Below are 20,620 nucleotides of genomic sequence, written 5' to 3' on the forward strand. Positions count from 1 at the left end.
TTATTTGCTGACCACTTTACTGCTAGAAATGTACAGTATTTACACCAAATGTGCGCAAGAACAGCACACAGGCACACATGGATGCCCAGGACCCCACAACTCCCTTCCACCTGAAAGAAACAAATATCACATGCTCAGAACTCTTGTCAGGGTGTGATTTAAGAGTTTAAATGCTATTTTGTCCTTTTGCTGCCAGGCCTGTTTCATGACTGTAGTAATGTTTTTCAGAAACTAGAAGTGACCTTTAGGCCACATCTCACTTCTTAAATAAGGCTACTTTTGACTTGAAATAGGCCTGGGGGGACAATCCTTTTGGGTTGTATTTCCCATTTTTGGCAGTTTTTAAATAATGGGGGATACTGAGGTCTGAGGAAGGCAAAAACACCCCTTCGTTCATCAGACCACCATGATTTACACTGCATTGTCACCACCAGCAGCTGCTGGAGAAACACAGCACTGTTTTGCTACTCAACTGGTTTTCCTGGAGCTTAGCTGACCCAATTGTCCCTCTCAAGGAAAAATTGTTTTTATAATGTGTAGGCTGGGACACTGACTTGAGTCATCAGGTCACCTGCTTCCGGCCCACACTATTCCTGATTTGTGTAGGTAAGGGCTACCAACATAAAGATGTACGCTCTCTTTCAACTCAACAATTAGAACAGTTCTACGAAATGAGTCACTGTTTGTCCCAGCCTTCTTGATCATTTTAACAACAACTTGACTAAATTCAGTTCTGCCTCATCCATTTTAGGCTGAAAGGAGTTGAGAATGAAACAAAAACTTCCAATAATAAAACAAGGGGCTCTTCTCTTCTGTTCTAAGAGAAACCATTGTGTAAAAAGGGATGGGCAACAGGCAGGCTGCCAAATTTCTGATGGCCTTGAAGGCTTCTTTTTGCAAGTAGGGAAGATGGCTGCAGCAGCAAACATGTGAGCTGACCAACATTCAAAAAGTTCGAGATAAAAAACAAAAACAAATTCAGGACTCTGCCAGTCAGATTAGCCACTAGCCACTAGTCAAGCTGGCTGAGGGTTTCTGGAATTTGGAGTCCAAAAAGTAACACTCCTCCAGCTCTTATTTTTTGCTGAAGCAGCATCACTTTCTAAGCAGTTATAGCTACAGAACAATGCTGCCTAGGTCAACAAAAAACCTCCAGATTGCTGGATCTGACTGGCAAATTGAAGAAGGAACAAGCCAGCAGCAGCAACATGAAGGAGTTTAGCAAACTGCTGTTACAGTTATTCTCTGCATACACTCTAAATTTCCTAAGCATTTCTGGGCTCTGAATAGTTCATTGCTCTAAGTTTATTGTAACAATGGGGGACTGCCACTTCTTGCTTGCCTGCTTGCTTGAGCAGATGTTCAGGGCAAAAAGAGCATCATATTCCCAGTTTCTCCAAACTCACATTCAGCTCAATGATCCAAAGAAGCGAGATGAAGAGAAGGTCAAAAGTCACAAAAAGGCAGAAGGTCCGCCGCACATCAGAGATGGCCCTTCTCCTCTCAGGAGAGAAGTAGTGGTGGGGAGAGAAGCCCTGGGTGTATGAAAGTGAGGAAGCAATGGCAGGAAGACTCTGCTCCAGGTCACTGTTCTGCAAGCTCAACGGCTTGCTCATCCTCAGACAGAGATGAAGTTGTGGGCACTTGCATGCAGACCTGTCATTCGTGACCTTGTCAATGGTTCATCTGTATGGGTGAGAGAACAAAGAGAGAACATGTAGATAAAATCGCCAAGATGCTTAAAGACATCCTTCTTTCCAAACGACTCAGGGCAGCATATGTGACAGTTACGTTGTTTTATACTAAAAAACTGCATCAGACAAGCCAGGTTGAGAGAAGGTGACTGGCTCATCGCCACCTAATGAACTGAGTGGTATAAACACAGACCTGAACAGAAGCTACTAGGACAGTTCGGGGAACCAACATAGGTGTTTTACAGACTGCCGCTTTGCGGCGGTCTGCTGGCGCCGCTGTTTGCTCTGTGAGGGAGCCGCAGCAGCTACACCGAGCGGCTCCCTCGCGGAGCAAAAAAGAAGCTCCAAAATGGAGCTTCTTCTTGCGGCGTGCTAATGACACCGCGAGGTGCCAATGGCACACTTGCGATGTCATTAGCACTGTGTGACGTGCGGACGCACAGCGTCTGCTACGTCAATACGGCGGCGGCCGTGTGGAACGGCCACCGCCATATTGTACGTATTAAATACGTACTAGGGTTAGGGGGGTACGGAAGCACCACCCCTTCCTAACCCTAATACGTATTTAATACGTATTTTTTGGCGGTCTGTAACCCGCCATAGTGTAGTCAGTACGGTGCTGGGCTGGGATTAGGGAGATTTATATTTCAGTCTCCATTTAACCATAAACCTCACTAGTTGACTTCGGGAAAGTCTCTTTCTCTTAGTGTGACCTATCTCAAAAGGTTGTTGTTGCTGTGAGGATAAAGAGGGGAAAGAGACCTACACAAATTGGAGGAAAGGTAGAATTAAGCCTAAGTACAAACAACTCAATCTCATCTTTACTTTATCTACAGCAGCAGTAGGAAAGGTAATGACCTGCAAGTCACATATGGCCCTTCAGGCAATTTTGAGGCCCTTAGGAGACTCCCCCCAATATTTTGCAGTATTAAAATAAAATGTCCCCATGACAGTTTATGTCCTGGTAAACTCCCAGTTCACTTCCTAGTTGGGAAAAAAGAAATATTATTTTGGCCCGTTCCAGACGGGCGCTATGAAGTGCCATTGTGACGTGCGAGGGGCGGTGCTTTCAGACGCCCCTTGCCCCTGACGAGGACGTCAAATTGGCAGCACCCTGTACACATGGGTGCCGCCATTTTGATGTGACGGATGCCTAGCGTCTGCATGTCCCGGCGTCATTGGCACACTGCGGCGTCACAATCGCGCTGCAAGAATCCGCTTTGTGTAGGTCCTTTTTGCGGGTTCTTTTTGCTCCACGGGGAAGCCTCGCGGTCTGGAAGCTGCAGCTTCCCCACGGAGCAAACCAGGGTGCCGGGAGACCGCCCTTTTAGGGTGGTCTGTATCCCGCCTTTGGTCCTAAAACAACCCAAGAGGGCCCAAAACATGGCCAAAAAAATAAATTAAAAAATCCCATGACCCCTAAGGGATTCAGGAGAAGGGACATGTAATACAGTAGAGAAATATTTTTAAAGGTTTAAAAAAAAATATCAGGGCACATAGTGAGGAGATGCAGCCCTTCAAGGTCTCATGGGACGCAGTTGCCTATTCCTGATTTACAGTGAAATGGGAGCTCAGTACCCCCCCTTCCCTCCTGAGAGAACAATGAACAGGCACTGGACACCAAATATAATATTTAGGAGAAATGGTGAGAGCAGCACACATCTTTCAAATTAGTTGTGGCTCATCTTTGTTCCATATGCACTATAAACTGAATAGAAAGCAAGTATGAAAAATGCTGGGCCTCCTTACTCCAGCTTTTATCACTTGAAGCCCATATGGGGATTGAGAGAACAGTGCCTCTCTCACTAGTTGCTGCAACTGTTACATCAGATGGTGGTTTGCTGACTTGGAAGGAACCAAAGGTCATCTAATCCACTTTCCTACCCAGAATTGGAGGACTTTTTTTTGCCCTCAGTAACTAAACTCCAGAAGCAGATCACAGAGGAAGCCAAACTTCCCCCGCTTTTAAAACACAGCAGCCTCAGGAGATCTTTGCTCTCTGCTTTTTCTACAGAGCTGGGTTGAAGAAAGAAGGCAGCAGTGATTATATGAAAGGAGAAATGCCAAAGTACATTTGGGGAAACGGTTTCCAAAGTTCAGAACAGAACACAGGCATAGTTTAATTTCTACTTGATGGCTTCGACCTGTTAAAAATATGATAGCAGCAACCAAGGGGAAGAGGAGATTCTCCTTCTGAATATTTGTCAAGGCAACAACACTCTCCATACATGTAAGTGCCCTGGTGCCATGCATGTGTGTCATATTTCTATGGATGATTTCCAAGCAACATGCAACATATAAAGCACAGCCTTTTGTAAACATGGGGAAATCATATCACACTACCCAAGAAAAAGTGGGGATTTCACTTCCTAAAGGATATAAAAGGTCAAAGGCATCTCAAATTGAAGCAGCTCAGCCTTCTGTGACCCTCCAATATTACAGTACACGAATTTGGAAGCTGCAGTCCTAAAAAGTAACATTTCCAAGTCCTGCTTATTACTGATTGAGTCCCCGCTACCTGTAATGCTTGGGACCCAGATATGAATTTGGATTTTGGAGTTTTTCAGATATTGGAATATTTGCATATACTTAAATCTTGCAGATGGGACCAAGTCTAAACATGAAATTCATTTATCTTTTGTATAAACACATAGTCTGAAGGTAATTTTACATACAATATTTTTAATAATTTTGTGCATGAAACAAAGTTTGTGTACACTGAACCATCAGAAAGCATGGCATCTCAACCACTTAGGTAGACAATTTTGTATTTTGGAATATTTCAGAATTCTGGATAACCTGCACTATTGCAGCCTCTATTGTAGAAAAAAGCATCTCTGGATAAGAATAAGGAGTTTTCAGAACAGGTGCTAGGTATTCACAGAGAAGAAAATAAAGTACCCTGCATGAGGGGTAACGTCAAGTAAATACTTTATAAAAAATCACACACACACACGTTTTTGTTCAAAATAAATGACCACAAGAACAAAAGGACTGGAGCCTAATGCTTTATACTACAACTACTATCAATCCCAGCCAGTATGCCCACTATCGCAGTTGGAAGAATGCTGTTTGATGTGTGAACAATAAGATTCCAGTTCAAAAGATAATGACGGTAATTTCTAAACAGTCAGGATTTTCAAAAAGTCTGCTTTCCCGAAAGATCCATTTATGTCATTTCAAGTACTTTTAGTAGCTATTTTTCTGTAGCTGGTAGAGAAGCAGATTTCCAGATTCATAATCCTTCCCCCCATTCTATAAGTAGATAATATTTTATTTCTACAGGAACCGTTTTCTAAACAATTTAACAACACTAACACAGCAAAACAAAACCTTACTCACCATTTGATGGACAATTATAGCCATCTGGCCCTAGCATACTTAATTTTCGGGGAGGTCCACTAAATAAAACAGAAGCCACCTAATTTATCTTTCTTGTATGACTCATTCCATATATTTGATTCAATCTTTGGTGAGTCAAACACCACTTACAACACCTTATATTGGGCTTCTCTCAAAGTGCAAGATGTAGAAAACACTTTGATAAATTCATTAATTTTTTCTCACATCCCATATCAGTGTGCCTATACGTATCTTCTCCATGTTAGTATGATCTCTGAAACAACTAGCACACAAATATGGTTACTTCCCCACAAAAAAATGTTGGCTACCTCACGTACTTAACAATGTGATACTGGCACTTATAAACTGTGACTGCCCTCTTGCTTACCAGTGAATTGGTTCTGAATGGTGACCTGCACCACTTCATATTGCAGGTAGGGAATCATAGGTGACTCTTCCATCCTATCACCAAAATTTGAGCAAACAGACAACTAACCTACCCAACTATAAAGATTCTAGTCTAACATTTTAGGGTGTGTATGTGCATTGAAAGAGCAGTCCAGACAGAGGTTTAGTACCTTGGTGAGAATTAGGTGATTGTGAAGGTATGGCCTCTAAAAATTTGACTGCCTATCCCAACTCCTACAGATAGTGACACAATTATAACCCTGCTACTTCTCCGAGAAAGTCTGAAAAACCAAAACCTGATTATATGTTGAGTTCTAGAGAGCTTGGATATTTAGCTTGGATGGCTTTGACAGAAAATGTGATGGGCAGATTGAAAGTCTCCAATCCAGCAAGGCAACACCTAAAACAGCATCTAAAAGTTTTCCTGATGCAAAAGCATGGAGACTTCTTGAGAAATTTGGTGTTCTCTGCAAAGGGGCTTGTAGCCTCACAAAGGATTAGAGAGAAACTGGATCTCAAAGCAGTAGCTTTCTGTTTTGCTAATAAAATTTAAAGTTTATTTTCTGGATTTTAAGAATCTCTCAGTACTCACATGGCCAGAAGGTGGAGGGGCCTGCCTGCCTGCCTGCATGAATACCCCTCCATACCAGCTGAGGACAACCGCAACGTCTTGACAAATGCAGGCTTATCACTAATATTGTCATTCTTTTTTTCCCTCTTGTATGATTTTTAACACCTTTATCTGATAAAGAAACAAGTGGAGCTTCAAAAGCTTGTAATACATATATTGTGCATTTTGGATGTCTCCATAAAGATATCACAGCTTTGTGGATATTGGATGCTATTGTACTTTGCTATGTGGCAAACACTGTTACCACTGGATGTTCTCTGGACATGAAGATGCCACTTGTTAGCCACAATAGGGGAACCCTAAAGAGAGCACCAATGGATTGGGATTTTGCTATTTGAGGTTTCTACCCCCAATAGTTCTTATATGTGCATGATCTGAGATTCACAAGGCATCTCCTTCTTCTGGGGACTGGGTTAAGCAAAAGAGTGGCTCCTCAGGGATGTTGGTTAATGACTGTTAACTTACCTGAAACTATTTGTCTCATGTTCTTTTTGACTGTTTGATACTGGTGCAAAATGGAATATTTTTAGATTGCAATTTATGGAGATTTATATAAATTCCACTTCAATAATGTCAAACAAAAAGGGCTGTTATCTCTGGTTTACAGAACCGAGTGAAAGGAAAAATTCCACAGAGGCTGTGGAAACAGATGAATCTAAATGTTTTTTCCCTTTCAAAAGGCCCTAGGAGCAACCCAATTGTTGTTAGTACCATCCCCAGAAGAAACGGATAAGTCAAGAAATGAGTGGCTATCTGAAAAAACAACAACAATTTTTTTGTTGAATGGAATAAAAGAAATAAACTGAACCTTTTTGTGAGCAAGAATAAACCAGAATTTGTGAACCAGAATTCTTTGTTTTGTATCAGAACAATACGAGTAGTGGATGGGTAGCAGAAAAGGCACAGGCACATTAAAGGCTAATTGACGCACACAGCTTTGTTGCTGAGACCTTGACATGAGAACATGTGGGACTTGAACGTTCTTCAACTATCATGGAGGGGAGAAATGCAGAAACCAGAAACTCATACATGTGATTGCTAAAGCAGAACTAACTTTATTTTTGAAACTGTCAAACCACAGAAGTCATATATAGTAAGAGCCAGTATGATCTAGGGGACAGTAATGAATGTATCCTGGGAGATCCAGGTTGAAGTCTCCAAGTGAATCATGAAACTCAATGAGTTACCTTGAGCAGTCACTCTGTTAACTTGACCTACCTCACATGGCTCTTGTTGGGATCAAGAGGTAAGAAGAAAAGCCAGGTTTACTACTTTGAGGTCACTGGAAAAAAGATAGGATATAAACATAGCTAATAAATAACATTAAATAATAGCATATGTGCCAGAGAAAGCAAGCATGGTGAAGTCGTCTGAATGTTATTGAGACTCCAGAAAAACATGCTTCAAATTCCTATTGGGCCACGGTAGCCCACTGGGCAATCTTGGAGAATTTACAGTCTGTGAGAGCCAGTGTGGTGTAGGACTATGACTCTGGAGGCTAGGGGTCAAATCCCTGCTCAGCTATGGAGAATCACTGGGTGGACCTGGGAAAGTCACAATCTCTCAGCCTCAGAGGATGGCAATGGTAAACCCCCTGTGAAGAAACCTGCAAGAAAACCTCGTGGTAGGTTTGCCTTAGGGTCACCATAGCTCAGAAATTATTTTAAGGCACACAAAAACAGCAGCCTTAGAAGAAGGTATTGGCAGACCCGCTCTGAACAAATCTTGCCAAGAACACACACTGACAGATTAATCTAGGATCACTGTTAAATTGGGAATGACTTGGACTTTCACAAGATACTTCTCCCACACAAACCTGGGCAACCAGAAGGCCAAGGATGTCCTAGTATAAGTGAGTTACTTTCAAGGTAAGTCATGTAAAATATATGGGAAATGTTTCTGCTAAAGCAGCTATACTACAAGAAACAAATTGAGCTCTCACTTGAGTTTAAAATCAAAGAGGTTGAAAAGTTATGCTCCTCTCTCACATATTATACCGGTTCCCACTTTACCTACCCCAGGTTCTTGTAAACCCCAGAGAATCCAACTACTCTGTGCTTATGTTCCCAGCATCACCTTTCCATTTTTTCCCCTTGCCCCCTTTTTGTTGTTAACTGTCTTTGCCCCTTAGGATGCACCATTTCCAAAACAACAACAACAACAACAACAACAAAAACCCACTTGAAGCCACAAGGGGGGAAAAACCCACAATACTTTTCATGTTCTTTTCCCCCTGGAAAAAAGTGTTGGAGGAAAAAGTGAAGAACAAGGATTTTTTTTTAAAGCAGCCTTTATAGATCTAAAACCACTTTGTTCTGTCAGGAACATAAAATGTATTATGCATGATTTGGTCTGCTCATTAAATTATCATGTTTTGGTATACTAAATCTGAAATATAGCTTAGTGAGACAATAACTGCAGATCTGCTAATTGAAATTACTTTTAAAGCTTTAAATTCTAGTTAGAAATGAAGCTACAAGTAGCGGAACGCTAAGAAATGTAGCAGCTCTTAGTTTTTTGACAGTTCATGAAAAGCAGCCTATGGGCAATACCCAACAATCGTGTTGTGCCAGTGGAACAGTGGGACCTAGCAAAACTGGAAGGCTGGCCCTCAACTTGCCCACTGCAGCCCTCCCACAAACCAGCTCTCGAGGGCTGGGATATCCTACAAACCCAGTTTTCAACCCAACCGGGAGCTGATGCAGGGAGGGAAGGGAGAGGAAATTTGTGTTGCAACTGCAGGCAAAACACTTTGGAGTTTATCGCATTAAAAAAAAACCCTGACTTACCCCTTGCATTTTACAGTCAATTATGGGATGCAGTCAGATATTATTGCAGGGGAAACACCGCTGATGCCGCCACCTGACTGCATCCTGCCTAAAACCCAGCTACAAGCCATACTCAGCTGGTCGATGTGCAAAGCCAGGCGCTTCCTGACATTGCAAATCGACTAGCTAAGTGCAACTTGTAGCCGGATTTTAGGTGGGATGCAGTCAGGTGGCAGTATCGGTGGCATTTTCCCTGTGATAATACCTGACTGCATCCTGTAATCGATTGTAAAATGCAAGGGATAAGTTGGTTATATTTTTTTTAATGCGATGGACTCCTAAGAGTGATACTGGAAGGTATCACCCTTATTGTGACATTTCATTTTCTAAGAAAGCACATTATCATCAGCAGTTTCTGCTTCATTTTTATCCTCCTGATGAAAGTCTAAAAACTGATGAGCTTCTCTACCATTTCTAACACTAACTTTTTGACTTCGTGAATTACCCAGAATTATGTCAGTTTCTTTCACATGCTGCAGAAGCTGCTGAAACAGGTGAGAAGGAAGGGGAGTCCTAGTCTCTATGTCACCATATAAAGGTCTTTTCAGGATGTCTCAGGAGAAATCCGCTCACCAGAATCCTAGGCTGTATTCCTGAAAGTGATCTATAAAAGTCATTTTTCAACGACTAAGGATTTCTAGAAATGACTTTCCTATATAACAATATGCAAAGAAGCCTTTATTTGTCATGCTCAAATAAATATTTCATAATTCAACATATTCCTTCCAGGAGCAATCTCCCTACCCACAAAGCCCTGGAAAACACAACTCCACCACCCCATTTTTTCAGGTCCATATACCATTTCAGGACATCTCATCTCTGTCTCCATTTCCTCTCAGATGGACAGCCATATGATAGCATTATCACAGAGTTAATAAGGTAATTCACACCTGCATTTTGAAAGGACATACCAAACTAAGGACATGATTTCTGCACACCTGTGTGACTCAGGTGTAAAAGTTGTATGAGTATGTCTAACAAATGAGAAAGGGAACGTTTGGATTCACTTTTAGAGTCAAGGTTACAGGGGGAGCAATGTCAAGAGAGCAAGTGTGCTGTAGTCGTTTGAGTGTTGGACTATAATGCTGGAGACTAGAGTCTGAATCCCCAATTGATCATAGAAGCCCACTGGGTGACCTTGGGCAAGACACATTCTCTCAGCCTCAAAGGCAAGCCCATTTTGAACAAATCTTGCCAAGAAAACCACGATAGGTTTCTCTTGTGGTTGCCATAAGTCAGAATTGACCTGAAAACACTCAAAACACACAGAGAAAGGCCACCTGTCTCCCATTGGCCACCTGTCTCCCAACAGATTAAGCCTGAACTCTCCCTGGAAGCCAAGATGTCTAAATTGAGACTGTCGTACTTTGGCCACATCGTGAGAAAAAATGATTCATTAGAAAAAAAAAACAATAATGCTGGGAAAAGTAGTGGGCAGTAGAAAGCGAGGAAGGCCATATGGCAGATGGTTGGACTCAGTCAGGGAGGGCACGGGCCTGAGCCTGCAGGACCTAAGCACAACACTTCAGGACAGGGGATCTTGGAGATGTCGTATCCACAGAGTGCCATGAGTCAGGGCCACCTCAAGGGCAGTTAACAAATAGTCAGCTTTCTCTTCCACACTAGAATGAGCAAACGAAGCCCAAAATATAAACCAGCCCAAATATAACTCCTCTAGTGCAATAAAAAGGGATGTGGTGGCTTAATGGTTAAGATGCCAGTTCTGAAGATCACAAGGTCAGAAGGTTGGCAGTTCAAGGTCCAAGTGCTACATGATGGGAAGATCTCCTGTCACTAGTCCCAGCTTCGGCCAACATCTCAGTTTGAAAGCATGCAAATGCAAGTAGATAAATAGGTACCACTTTGGTGGGAAGGTAAACAGCGTTCAGTACAGTCATGATGGCCACATGACCACCGGAGTAGTCTTTGGACAACACTGGCTTTTTGGCTTAGTAACAGAGATGAGCAACCACCCCTATGGTAAATCACGACTTGAGAGCCATGTCTAGGGGAAACGTTTACCTTGTGTACTATACGGCAGTGCTACTCAAAGTGGTAGTCTCTGGACTGGTGTTGAGTCTGTGAGCCATCAGCTGATGGGCCACAAAAGTTCCACAGGGAGAAAAAAACTGTAACCAATGGACACAAATGTGGTACTAGTCCTTGATCCATTAGAAAAACACTGCTGATCACCCACACCAGGCAGTCTGAGAATTGTTGCTATATAGCACCCCAGTGAAAGGTCTTGTAAGAAGGGGGGCAGCCCGCCTCCTCCTTTCCCCCAACTTTTGTCTCCCCTCAGACCTGAACAGCATTACACAGCTCCTCTTCCACAGTGTTGCAATCTTTCTGTTGCTAGTATAACTCCTCTTCTGTTTCCCTGAAAGTATCTTCTGTTTGAAAATGCTGCCTGCACAGTCTTTGATTTTGATAGCATACTTAGACTATTTTAGATGGAAAACTACTGCCATGAATTACTGCACTGAAACAGTAGATAACTAGCTGATAGAGCTATGTAATTCTCATGGTGGCACAGCTACAAACAACACTCTGGCTCCAGATTTTGCAACATATATATATATATATATATATATATATATATATATATGGACAACAGTGGCTTTCCCAAACTTTGTGCCTGTCAGATGTACTGACCTGCAACTTCCATCATCCTCAGTCAGCAAGCGTCTACACCATGTTTCTCAAGGTGTCACCGGAACCCTAGAAATGTTCAGGTTCCAGCCACAAAAACTGAACTGCATCCAGATGTACTTGGAATTTTCCAGCAAGTGCAGGAGCACTACGAAAAATAAAATTTATAACTGTAGGAGGAAGTTACATTGTTTAAACAGCACAATATGCCTTTAGACTTTGCCCAGACATCAACGGCATGTTTTTCAGCCGTTTCACAAAATTCAAAGGTTATTTCCAGCTCCAAAACGTAGCTTTCGTCAAGCTTTCTGGAACTAATTTTGCATTTGAGACCTAAGATTCAGGAGAGGATGCTGCTTTTTGCCAAATACAACAGGACCACTGAGGTGCACACAATGAAGCACACAGCACCCACACCCTGCCATTTAATCGATCTGGGGTGGTTTCATCTTGTAAAGCTGTAGTCTTTTTTGGGCTACAGCTTCCAAACTCTTTAAGCTAGCATGGCCCCTAGCCCTGTTGTCTGGAAGATTCTGGAAGAAAAAAAGAATATTGCCAAGTTCTGGTGCTCGTCCAGCTTTGGTGATCTTGCCTTTCCAAGCTCTGGGGTGGGGAATAATTTATGACTGAATAGTAAAGATGTGACAGTGGGATGGAGGATTGAAATATGAATTGTTTATCCTTTCGTTAAATAAAGTAGGGCAGGCATTTGGGATAAAACTGCTTTTACCAAACTCAAGTACTAATAAGCTAGCTTTGGCGCTTTACAGAGCGCCCCAAAAGGGCGCTCTGCCGGCGCCCATGTTTGCTGCATGGAGTCGCAGTGGACAAACTGTGCAATTCCCCCGTGCAGCAAAAAGAACCGGCAAAAAGCAGTTGTGACGCCGCAAGGTGCCAATGGTGTACCTGCGGCGTCATAACCGAGCCGCGCGGACACTAAGCGCCTGCCACGTCAAAACGGCAGCGCCCATGTGTACTGGGCACCGCCATTTTGACATACCCAGTACGTACTAGGGGTGAGGCCTGATTGGACGCTGCGTCCTTGGCCAACCCCTAGTACGTACTGGGGGCGGGCCAAAAACCCGCCTAGAACAGGCCAATGTAAATTAATATCTAAAAGAGAAAGAAAGAGGGGAAGGGGAAGCTTGGCTGGGTGCATCAAGGATGAGCAGAAGTCACACTTTCTGCTCAATGGAAGCCTCCCAATTTCCACCTTCTGCTTTCTGAACATGAAGCATATCAGAAAGGGAATTTCCCACCTCAGGCAAGAGTATAGAACAACAAAGCATGAGGGCTGGACAAGGAAAGAAGACTGCTGATTTACCGTAGGTAGTTGCAGAAATGCATCCCCTTCTTTCTGACTGGACAGAAGCTGGGCAAAACTACCCAAGGAATAGATCTGGTGAGATCACTGCAGCATCCTGAGGTGAAATTCATAAAGCCCTTTTGTTGAGGAAAACAAAAGAGTGTCAAAGACAGACGTGGTGCTCCCAGTACCATGTGGCTCATGATATAAACCAGGATTGGTTCAACAGCCTGTTCAAAGTTTTTGCCTGTACTTCTGATCACCAACCAGGCTGCCAGTAATATAGATCCAATTGTTTAAAGCCCCTTAAGATGCATAGTGACTGTAGGGAATTAGCTTGCAAAAGCTGTTTGGGAGGATTTTCTCTCATTGGTTAAGACTCAGCGAGTGTGTTAATTCTCAAGCTAGTCAAAATTCACAGTGGGATGTGGAGTTCAGATGCTGGCAATATTGCAATCTCTCTACACCCTGCCGCCCATCAACCATACACATAAAGAGACAAAAGTACAGCTGGACCTCTGTATCCAAGGATTCAACAATCCAAAACTTGAAAATATATTTTTTTTAAATCCAAAAAGCAAACGTTGATTTTGCCAATTTCTGTATCTTGGTCATCAGACCAAGAAGCAAAAAGGACCAGGACAAATAAGAAGGCAATGTGTGAGTATTTAGAATTTACTCTGCCTTGTTCATGCACTGAAAGCAGCTCACAAGCAAACAAAAACAATTCAAAACAAAACAAAACACAGCAAACTAAAAGTTAAATGCAAACCATCAGACAATATAAACCCAGTAACAACAACTAGGGAGTAATAAAGTCAAGAACAAACACTCAAAACATCCAAAGAGGCCGATGGCCTACCAGAACAAACAAACAAACAAACAAACAGTCTTCAGCTTGGAACAAAGTGTCATCAGAAAGGAAGCCAAACAAATTTCAGGGCAGGGCATTCAGAGCCTGGCACAACAACAGAAAAACCTCTATCACATATTTCTGCCAAACAAGCCTCAAATATGGGTGGGAGGCATAAAAGAGCCTTTCCCTCAACCAACTGTGAAAACAGGCATGATGATATGCTAAGAGGCAATCTAGGTAACCTAATCCTAAATCATTTAGGGATTTTACACCATAACCTAACATCTGTTAGATTTAGGAATAGGTTCAATGGGACCCTCTCCCAGATAGCCATATGCAGAATTACTGCCTTAAGATAACAATCATCCCTTTGAATTCAGGCCAGATATAAACCAGAAGCCAGTGAAAACACTAGAGCAAAGGAGTCAAAAGCTCACTATGAATAGTTTTAACTAGATCTGATGTACTGTAATATCAAAGCACTCACTTGGTTAAGACAGGCTTGCAAGGTGGCAAACCCGGATGCCTCCTGCTATAGCCATTCTCAGTTCATTACTCTAAACTTGGTCCTCCTCAGCACTTATAGCTGTATCTGCCCCTTGCATCATCTTCATCCTTTTTGTTACACTTCTGTAATTTTCCTTTACATTCACACAACTAAGTTTATATGAGCAATTGTCTCACTGTTCCACACAATACCAAGGGAGAAAGCAGGAAGAATAGCCCATTCGGCAAACTTTAATCAACTGGTAAAAATTCTCTTCCCCAGTTTTGATTTTCTTGGTTTTCTCATTTTTCATTGGCCTTTTAACCACTCCACTGACCACACTGACCAGTTAAGCACTATGGTTCCACTTTAAGGGGTGAAACAGATGAGCAGGAGAAAGTGTCTCAAAGCTGCTTTTTCCAAAGCTGATCCAAAGCCCCACCAAACTCGCTGGCTGCTCCCAAGGCAGCCTGGATGTGAACGTCACAACTGCACCACGCAGCATCAAGCCGCACCGCTCAGTAGTATGTTTTGTTGCCTCCCCACCATCCTGGCACACTGCCACACAAACATACCACCATCAGCAACCGCCTCTCCCTAGATGCCATCCCACTGGATGGCTGCCCCCTTTTGATCAGTCACTGGTACAGGGCATTGGAGCATCCAGTCATTTCCCTATTCATGCCCCCTTTACCTTCCTTTAACCCAGTGCTTCTCAATTATTTTCTGTCATGCCCCCCCAGGAAGAAGAAAACATTTTGCGCCCCCCGCGCGACTGCAAATAGTATTTGCCGAGGTCAAACGAGCCCCCCCTTTACGGAGCCTTGCGCCCCCCCTGGGGGGCGCGCCCCACTATTTGAGAAGTACTGCTTTAACCCATGCCCCCTCTTGGACTGTCTGGTTTGTGTATACTTTCGTTATCTCCATGAGAGATGTTACATTTTCACTTGTGAGCATTGCCACCCCAACTGCTTGGGTACAGCAACTCTGTCCTTTCTTAATGTACTCCTGTGTTGGAGCATTTATATGCATAAATGGAACAGAGTGCTCCTTTAGAACCGCTTTGGCGTTGCTGCATTTAGGTGTGCACTTTACAGGAAAGAGCAGAAAAATTCAGCTCCTTTTTAGTGCAGCTTTTAGCCCTGGATCTGGTCCGTGTATCATCTAAATGCCTCACCTCGTAATTGGTCAAAACCCAGCATATTTTGCCCATCTGTATTAGGCCTGACTGATATGGTTTTGACTGTCCTATGGACTCTTGGGATTTGCAGTTTAGGAAAGGATATTTAGAATTCTCAGTCAGAGAACTTTAGTGACTCACCAAACTACAAATCCCAAGTTATGAAAGGATGTAGCCACAGCAGTTAAAGTAGAATCATAGTGTTAAAATTCAAAGGCTCCCAATATCAGGACTTTAAGGAAGCTTTAGAAATACAGAACAAATGTGTTATAAAGATTAGAATGATGGACTGAGATTGAGGAGGTCTAAGGTCAGGTGCCAGCACAGCTTTTAAATTCACAGGGTGACTATATCACTCTCTCTCTCTGTATAACCAACTTCACTTGGCTATTGTTGAGATAAAGTGGAGAGAGCCATGTAGCTTGTCTTAAGATGACTGGAAGAAAGGCAAGATTTAAACTTAATAAATAAAATATTGTATAATCAACTGTAATAATAATAATAATAATAATCTGCTTTTTTTGCAGAGGAATCAAAGCAAATTACTACAAATATAGGAATAAAACATCATACAGTTAAGGTTACAATTAAAAAAAGATAACCCCACATCCCAACCCTCCCCAGATCATAAAAACATTAGACAAAAAACATAAAAAGATATTAAACAGAATAAATTAAAATGTTCCAATTACAAATTAACTAAAAATTGCGGGTAGATATGGGCGAGAAGGGAGGAGCAGGGTCAATAGTATTGGTAGGGGGAGGCTAGTCTAGGAAGGCTAATCTGGAAAGGCCTACCGGAAGAGATCCACCTTAACAGCCTTTTTAAAGGCTTCCAGAGTGGTAATATGATGGCTCTCAACCGGCAGGGTGTTCCAGAGCCTAGGAGCAGCAGATGAAAAGGTCCTCTGGGTCACTGCGGACAATCTAGTCTTCTTGAGTTGCAGCAGGTTCTTCCCAGAGGACCGAACTGTGCAGGGTGGATTATGTGGAAGAAGGTGCTCCTGCGAGTAGTCTGGACCCAGGCTATGTAGGGTTTTAAAGGTTATAATTAACACCTTATATCTTGCGCAAAAACTAATAGGCAGCCAGTGGAGAGATTTTAGAACAGGTGTAATATGGGCAGTTCTAGTTGTGCCTGCAACCAACCTGGCTGCCATATTTTGTCCCAATTGAAGTTTCCGAATTTGGCACGAGGGTAGCCCAATGTAGTGTGTGTTGCAGAAGTCAAGCTGAGAGGTTACCAGCGCATGTATTACTGTTTCAAGGTCTCCCAGCTCCAGGAAGGGTCACAGGGAAGGGTTTACCTCCCACAATACACGTACTCATGAAGTATTGCTCACCTCAGCACAAACATCCAGGCCGCACACCCTTATAAGATCCCCTTATCACTTCCCTCTTCCACTCCTATGATTTCTCAGTTCTCCTCAAGCATAGTTCCCACAACCCAAGCCATGGGTCCAGGTCATTCATGAACTGAAACCAAGGGTCTCTGGAGATTTTAAAAGGGGAGACAATCCAAACTTGCCCATCTAAATGGTCTCAAGTCCAGGATTTCTGCCCTCACTTCCATACAGCTACTTATTGTGTTTATTCTTCCATGCTCACTTCTTGATTCACTCCCACTGGATGAGGCACAAAGACACTGATAATAAAACAGGGTTTTTTGATGATTTAGTAGGGGCAAAAACAAAGAGGGGACCTGAAGAAAATAACCTCCATCCCTAACTCCCTTTTGGCAATTTGAGCTTGATCTCTTTTCACTGGAAAGGAGGAAACTCTTTGAGAGGTGACTGAAAGGCTTCACAATCCAGCAAGAGCCCTCCTCTCCCTTGAAATCTCACTGCTGCCAGACCTTCCTAGAAGGGTCCAAGGTTCTCTCTCAGCCACAGCTCTCCTTGGCAATTATCAGCAGTCTGCCTTCCTGGGCCCTTATGACCAATTATGATAAGATCATTGTTGCCACAGTTTCATTTACATCCAATGCTTCTTTCTCACTTCCTAAAATGCTTTTGCTTGCTCTGATTATTAGTCATCAAATAACCTCTGGGGACAGCCCAGTCCCATGTTGCTTTTAAGCAAATCCATCATCTGCCCTTTCCTTATTTTGTTTACACTTGATTCTCTTCCTCCTTTACCATTCTCTTTTTATAGCAAAAACCACGTGTGTTAAGAGAATTAAAACGCTCTCTCCCACTAAGTCTGAGACGCTTAGGCTCATAATAGTTCTACTCTTACTAAGTCTTTGTGGGGAAAAACAACCTCCAAATGCTCAGAAGCACTGTCATCTTGATAATAGCATTGTGAGACAGATATTATGAACTGAACTCTGAATCACAGAGTTTTATCGTCATGTCTTGTCTCTGCCACAAATGCCACAGGAAAACCATTGCAAGTCACAAGAACATAGGCCATTATCTTTAAGATGTCACCAATCACTTTGTTTTTGTTGCAACAGAGAAACAAAACAACTCCTCTTGAAGTTACATATTTAGAAGATTGATGAAATGATTGCCATAAAATTGCCTTCATGAAATGCTCTCAGTACATGAAGGCAGAAGTAAATATACTGTTTGTCTTTTGAGATACTGAACAAATGACAGCCATGGTTTTAAAGAGCTGGGGTTAGGAGTAAAGCACCCCTGTGAATGTGGGGAAAATGCAAATTAAAAAACCCTATTCTTTTTACCTGAGAGAATACCTCTCTAGGAATCTCCAAGTCTTCCAATGCAACTCTGTCTTCAACATCTGACAAACGTTGATCACAGAATCATGCTGGAGGATCTACAAATGCCTAGAGAAGTGTTGTCTCTGAAATTCTAGGTTCTCTGGCACAACTCTATGGTGAACTTTTGGGCAGAATTGCGCAAGAGGACCTAGAGATTCCTAGAGAGAATGTATTAATCAAACCTGCAAAAGACAAAGTGCCAAATCATAGAACCGTACAGTTGGAAGAGACCCCAAGGGCCATCCAGTCCAACCCCATTCTGCCATGCAGGAAATCTCCATCAAAGCATCCCTGACAGATGGCCATCTAGCCTCTGCTTAAAGACCTCCAAGGAAGGAGACTCCACTACACTCCGAGGGAGTCTGTTCCACCGTCAAACAGCCCTTACTGCCAGGAGGTTCTTCCTAATGTTGAGGTGGAATCTCTTTTCCTGTAGCTTGCATCCATTGCTCCATGTCCTGTTCTCTGCAGCAGCAGAAAACAAGCTTGCTCCCTCCTCAATATGACAATATCCCTTCAAATATTTAAACAGGGCTAACATATCACCTCTTAACCTTCTCTTCTCCAGGCTAAACATCCCCCGCTCCCTAAGGCGTTCCTCAAAGGGCATAGTGGAGGGCAAATTGTATTAATGCAGAAAATTCCTCTCTCACTCCTGAGCCAGAACAACCAATAATGTGGGGTGCTAATACTGATGTCCACTGTGGTGTAGTGATCTGAGAGTTGAATGACTGGAGGCCAAGGTTTGAATCCCAGGTCAGTAATGGAAACCTATTGCATGACCTTAGGTGAGTAACACTCTCTCAGCCTCAAAGGAAGGTGATGGCAACCTCCCTCTGATGAAACCTGCCAAGAAAACACTACTATAGGTAAGTAAAAAAATAACCCATCGAAGTCCAAGTAAAAAGTGACTTGGAGGCACACAACTACAACAATAATGATCTACCTTGCAGAGCTGTTGTGTGCCTTCAAGTTGATTCAGAGTTAAGGCGAATCTATCACTGGGCTTTCTTGGCAAGGTTTCTTCAGAGGGGCTTTTGCCATGGCCCTCCTCTGAGGCTGAGAGAGTGTGACTTCTGCCCAAGGTCGGTGGGATTCGAACCCTGCTCCCCAGAGTCATAGCCCAAAGCTGAAATCACAACATCACACTGGCTCTCAGGGCTGTTAAGAGGAGCCCTACATTAACAATTGCAAAGTATAGAAAAGCAAAGCATCAGTGGTTCAAAACATACTGCAGAAATCACCCAATTTGAGACTGCTTTAGCACTGGCTCAGTGCTAGGGAATGCTGGGAATTGTAGTTCGTTGTGGTACCAGAGCTCCTCTTTGACAGAGGAGGCTAAATGTCTCACAGACACTACAGCTCCCAGAATCCTTGAGCTGCCCTGGCTTCATGCTAGGGAACCTTGGGAATTGTAGTTTATATTGTGGCACCAGAGCTCTCTCTCTGACAGAGGAGGCAGAATGTCTCACAAAACTACAGTTCCCATGATTCCCTAGCATTGAGCCAAGGCAGTTAAAGCAGTCTCAAAGTGGATTATTGGACCAATTTCATTGAGCAGAACCACAGAGGTCTGTAATGCTTCCCCTAAGACCCTCTCGCCAGCTCTCCATGCGAAGCAAGGCAGCACCTGCCTTTGGGCGCTTTACCTGCTCAGAGGACTCCAGCCAAAGGCCTCAGTTCCCCCAGCAACAGGAACCAAGAGCACCAAGGCGGAAGTAACTTCCTTCATTCAAGGCCAGACACTACTTCCGGTCACATGACTTCGAAACCCCGCCCCTTCACTCCTCTTAGTTCCACAAGGAGCAGAGTCAGAAGCCTCTTTCTCTGAGTAGGCGGGGCTTGGAAGGAGATGGTGAGTGCTCATTGGCTAAGCAAAAGGAAAAAAGCCAGGCCCATTGGTTGTAGGGAAACGGTTTAGCAACATCGCCCTATTGGCTGCCGTACAGGAAAGTGGGCGGGTCGCTTAAAGTGTGAGGCGCGTCCATTGGCTGTTGAGAGTTCTAAGGTGATGCGTGATTGGTTAAAAAGAAAAAAGAAGGCCACAGGCGACCGTTGCCCCTGGCAACAGCAGCAGCAACAGCTTTGATTGGAGCGGGCCGCTATTGGCTGAAAGGATATGGCAGAAAGAAACCTGAATGCTGATTGGTTGCTGAGGTGTGAGGGCGCCTTACGATTGGCCAGAAGGGAAAAGGGCGGGAGACACTAGAATATATTGTGTCCAAATCCTAAACACACTGCAGAAAGAATCCAGTTTGAGGCTGTTTTAAGTGCCCTGGCTCAGTGCAAGGGAATGCTGGGATTGTACAAGACAGCTACAGTTCCCAGAATTAATTAGCATTGAACCAGGGCAGTTAAAGCGGTCTCAAACTGGATTATTTCTGCAGTGTGTTTTGGACGGATGCTCTAGGATTTGGAACATGTGCGGTGGCTCTTACCTCTCCAGGAATCCTGCCTACATCCTTGGATTGCACAAACTGAAAAGTATCCATTGCCACTGGACAAGCA

The 20,620-nt window shown here is 43.3% G+C and overlaps 1 protein-coding gene across 4 annotated transcripts in view; it reads right to left on the reverse strand.

Annotated features, from left to right (window-relative positions):
* Nucleotides 1–19,848, reverse strand: part of LOC149309189 (stAR-related lipid transfer protein 3-like) — a 46,796-nt gene extending 26,948 nt beyond the window's left edge. The window contains exons 1-3 of one of the 4 annotated variants that reach the window (XM_089531911.1): nucleotides 19,762–19,848; nucleotides 7,294–7,357; nucleotides 1,407–1,686 (exon numbers count right to left, since the gene is read on the reverse strand). In XM_089531911.1, the coding sequence (XP_089388037.1) occupies nucleotides 1,407–1,616 (210 nt within the window). In that variant the 5' untranslated portion in view covers nucleotides 1,617–1,686; nucleotides 7,294–7,357; nucleotides 19,762–19,848. Of the gene's footprint in view, nucleotides 1–1,406; nucleotides 1,687–7,293; nucleotides 7,358–11,558; nucleotides 11,586–19,058; nucleotides 19,086–19,761 lie in introns of those variants that run through there. The other 3 variants (XM_089531910.1, XM_089531909.1, XM_089531912.1) reach the window with 3 other exon arrangements.
* Between the last annotated feature and the right edge of the window lie 772 nt (nucleotides 19,849–20,620).

The sequence above is a fragment of the Sceloporus occidentalis genome, unplaced genomic scaffold (assembly GCF_023333645.1).
Source record: "Sceloporus occidentalis isolate IW3139 unplaced genomic scaffold, rSceOcc1.0.p SCAF_7, whole genome shotgun sequence".
Classification (NCBI taxonomy): domain Eukaryota; kingdom Metazoa; phylum Chordata; class Lepidosauria; order Squamata; family Phrynosomatidae; genus Sceloporus; species Sceloporus occidentalis.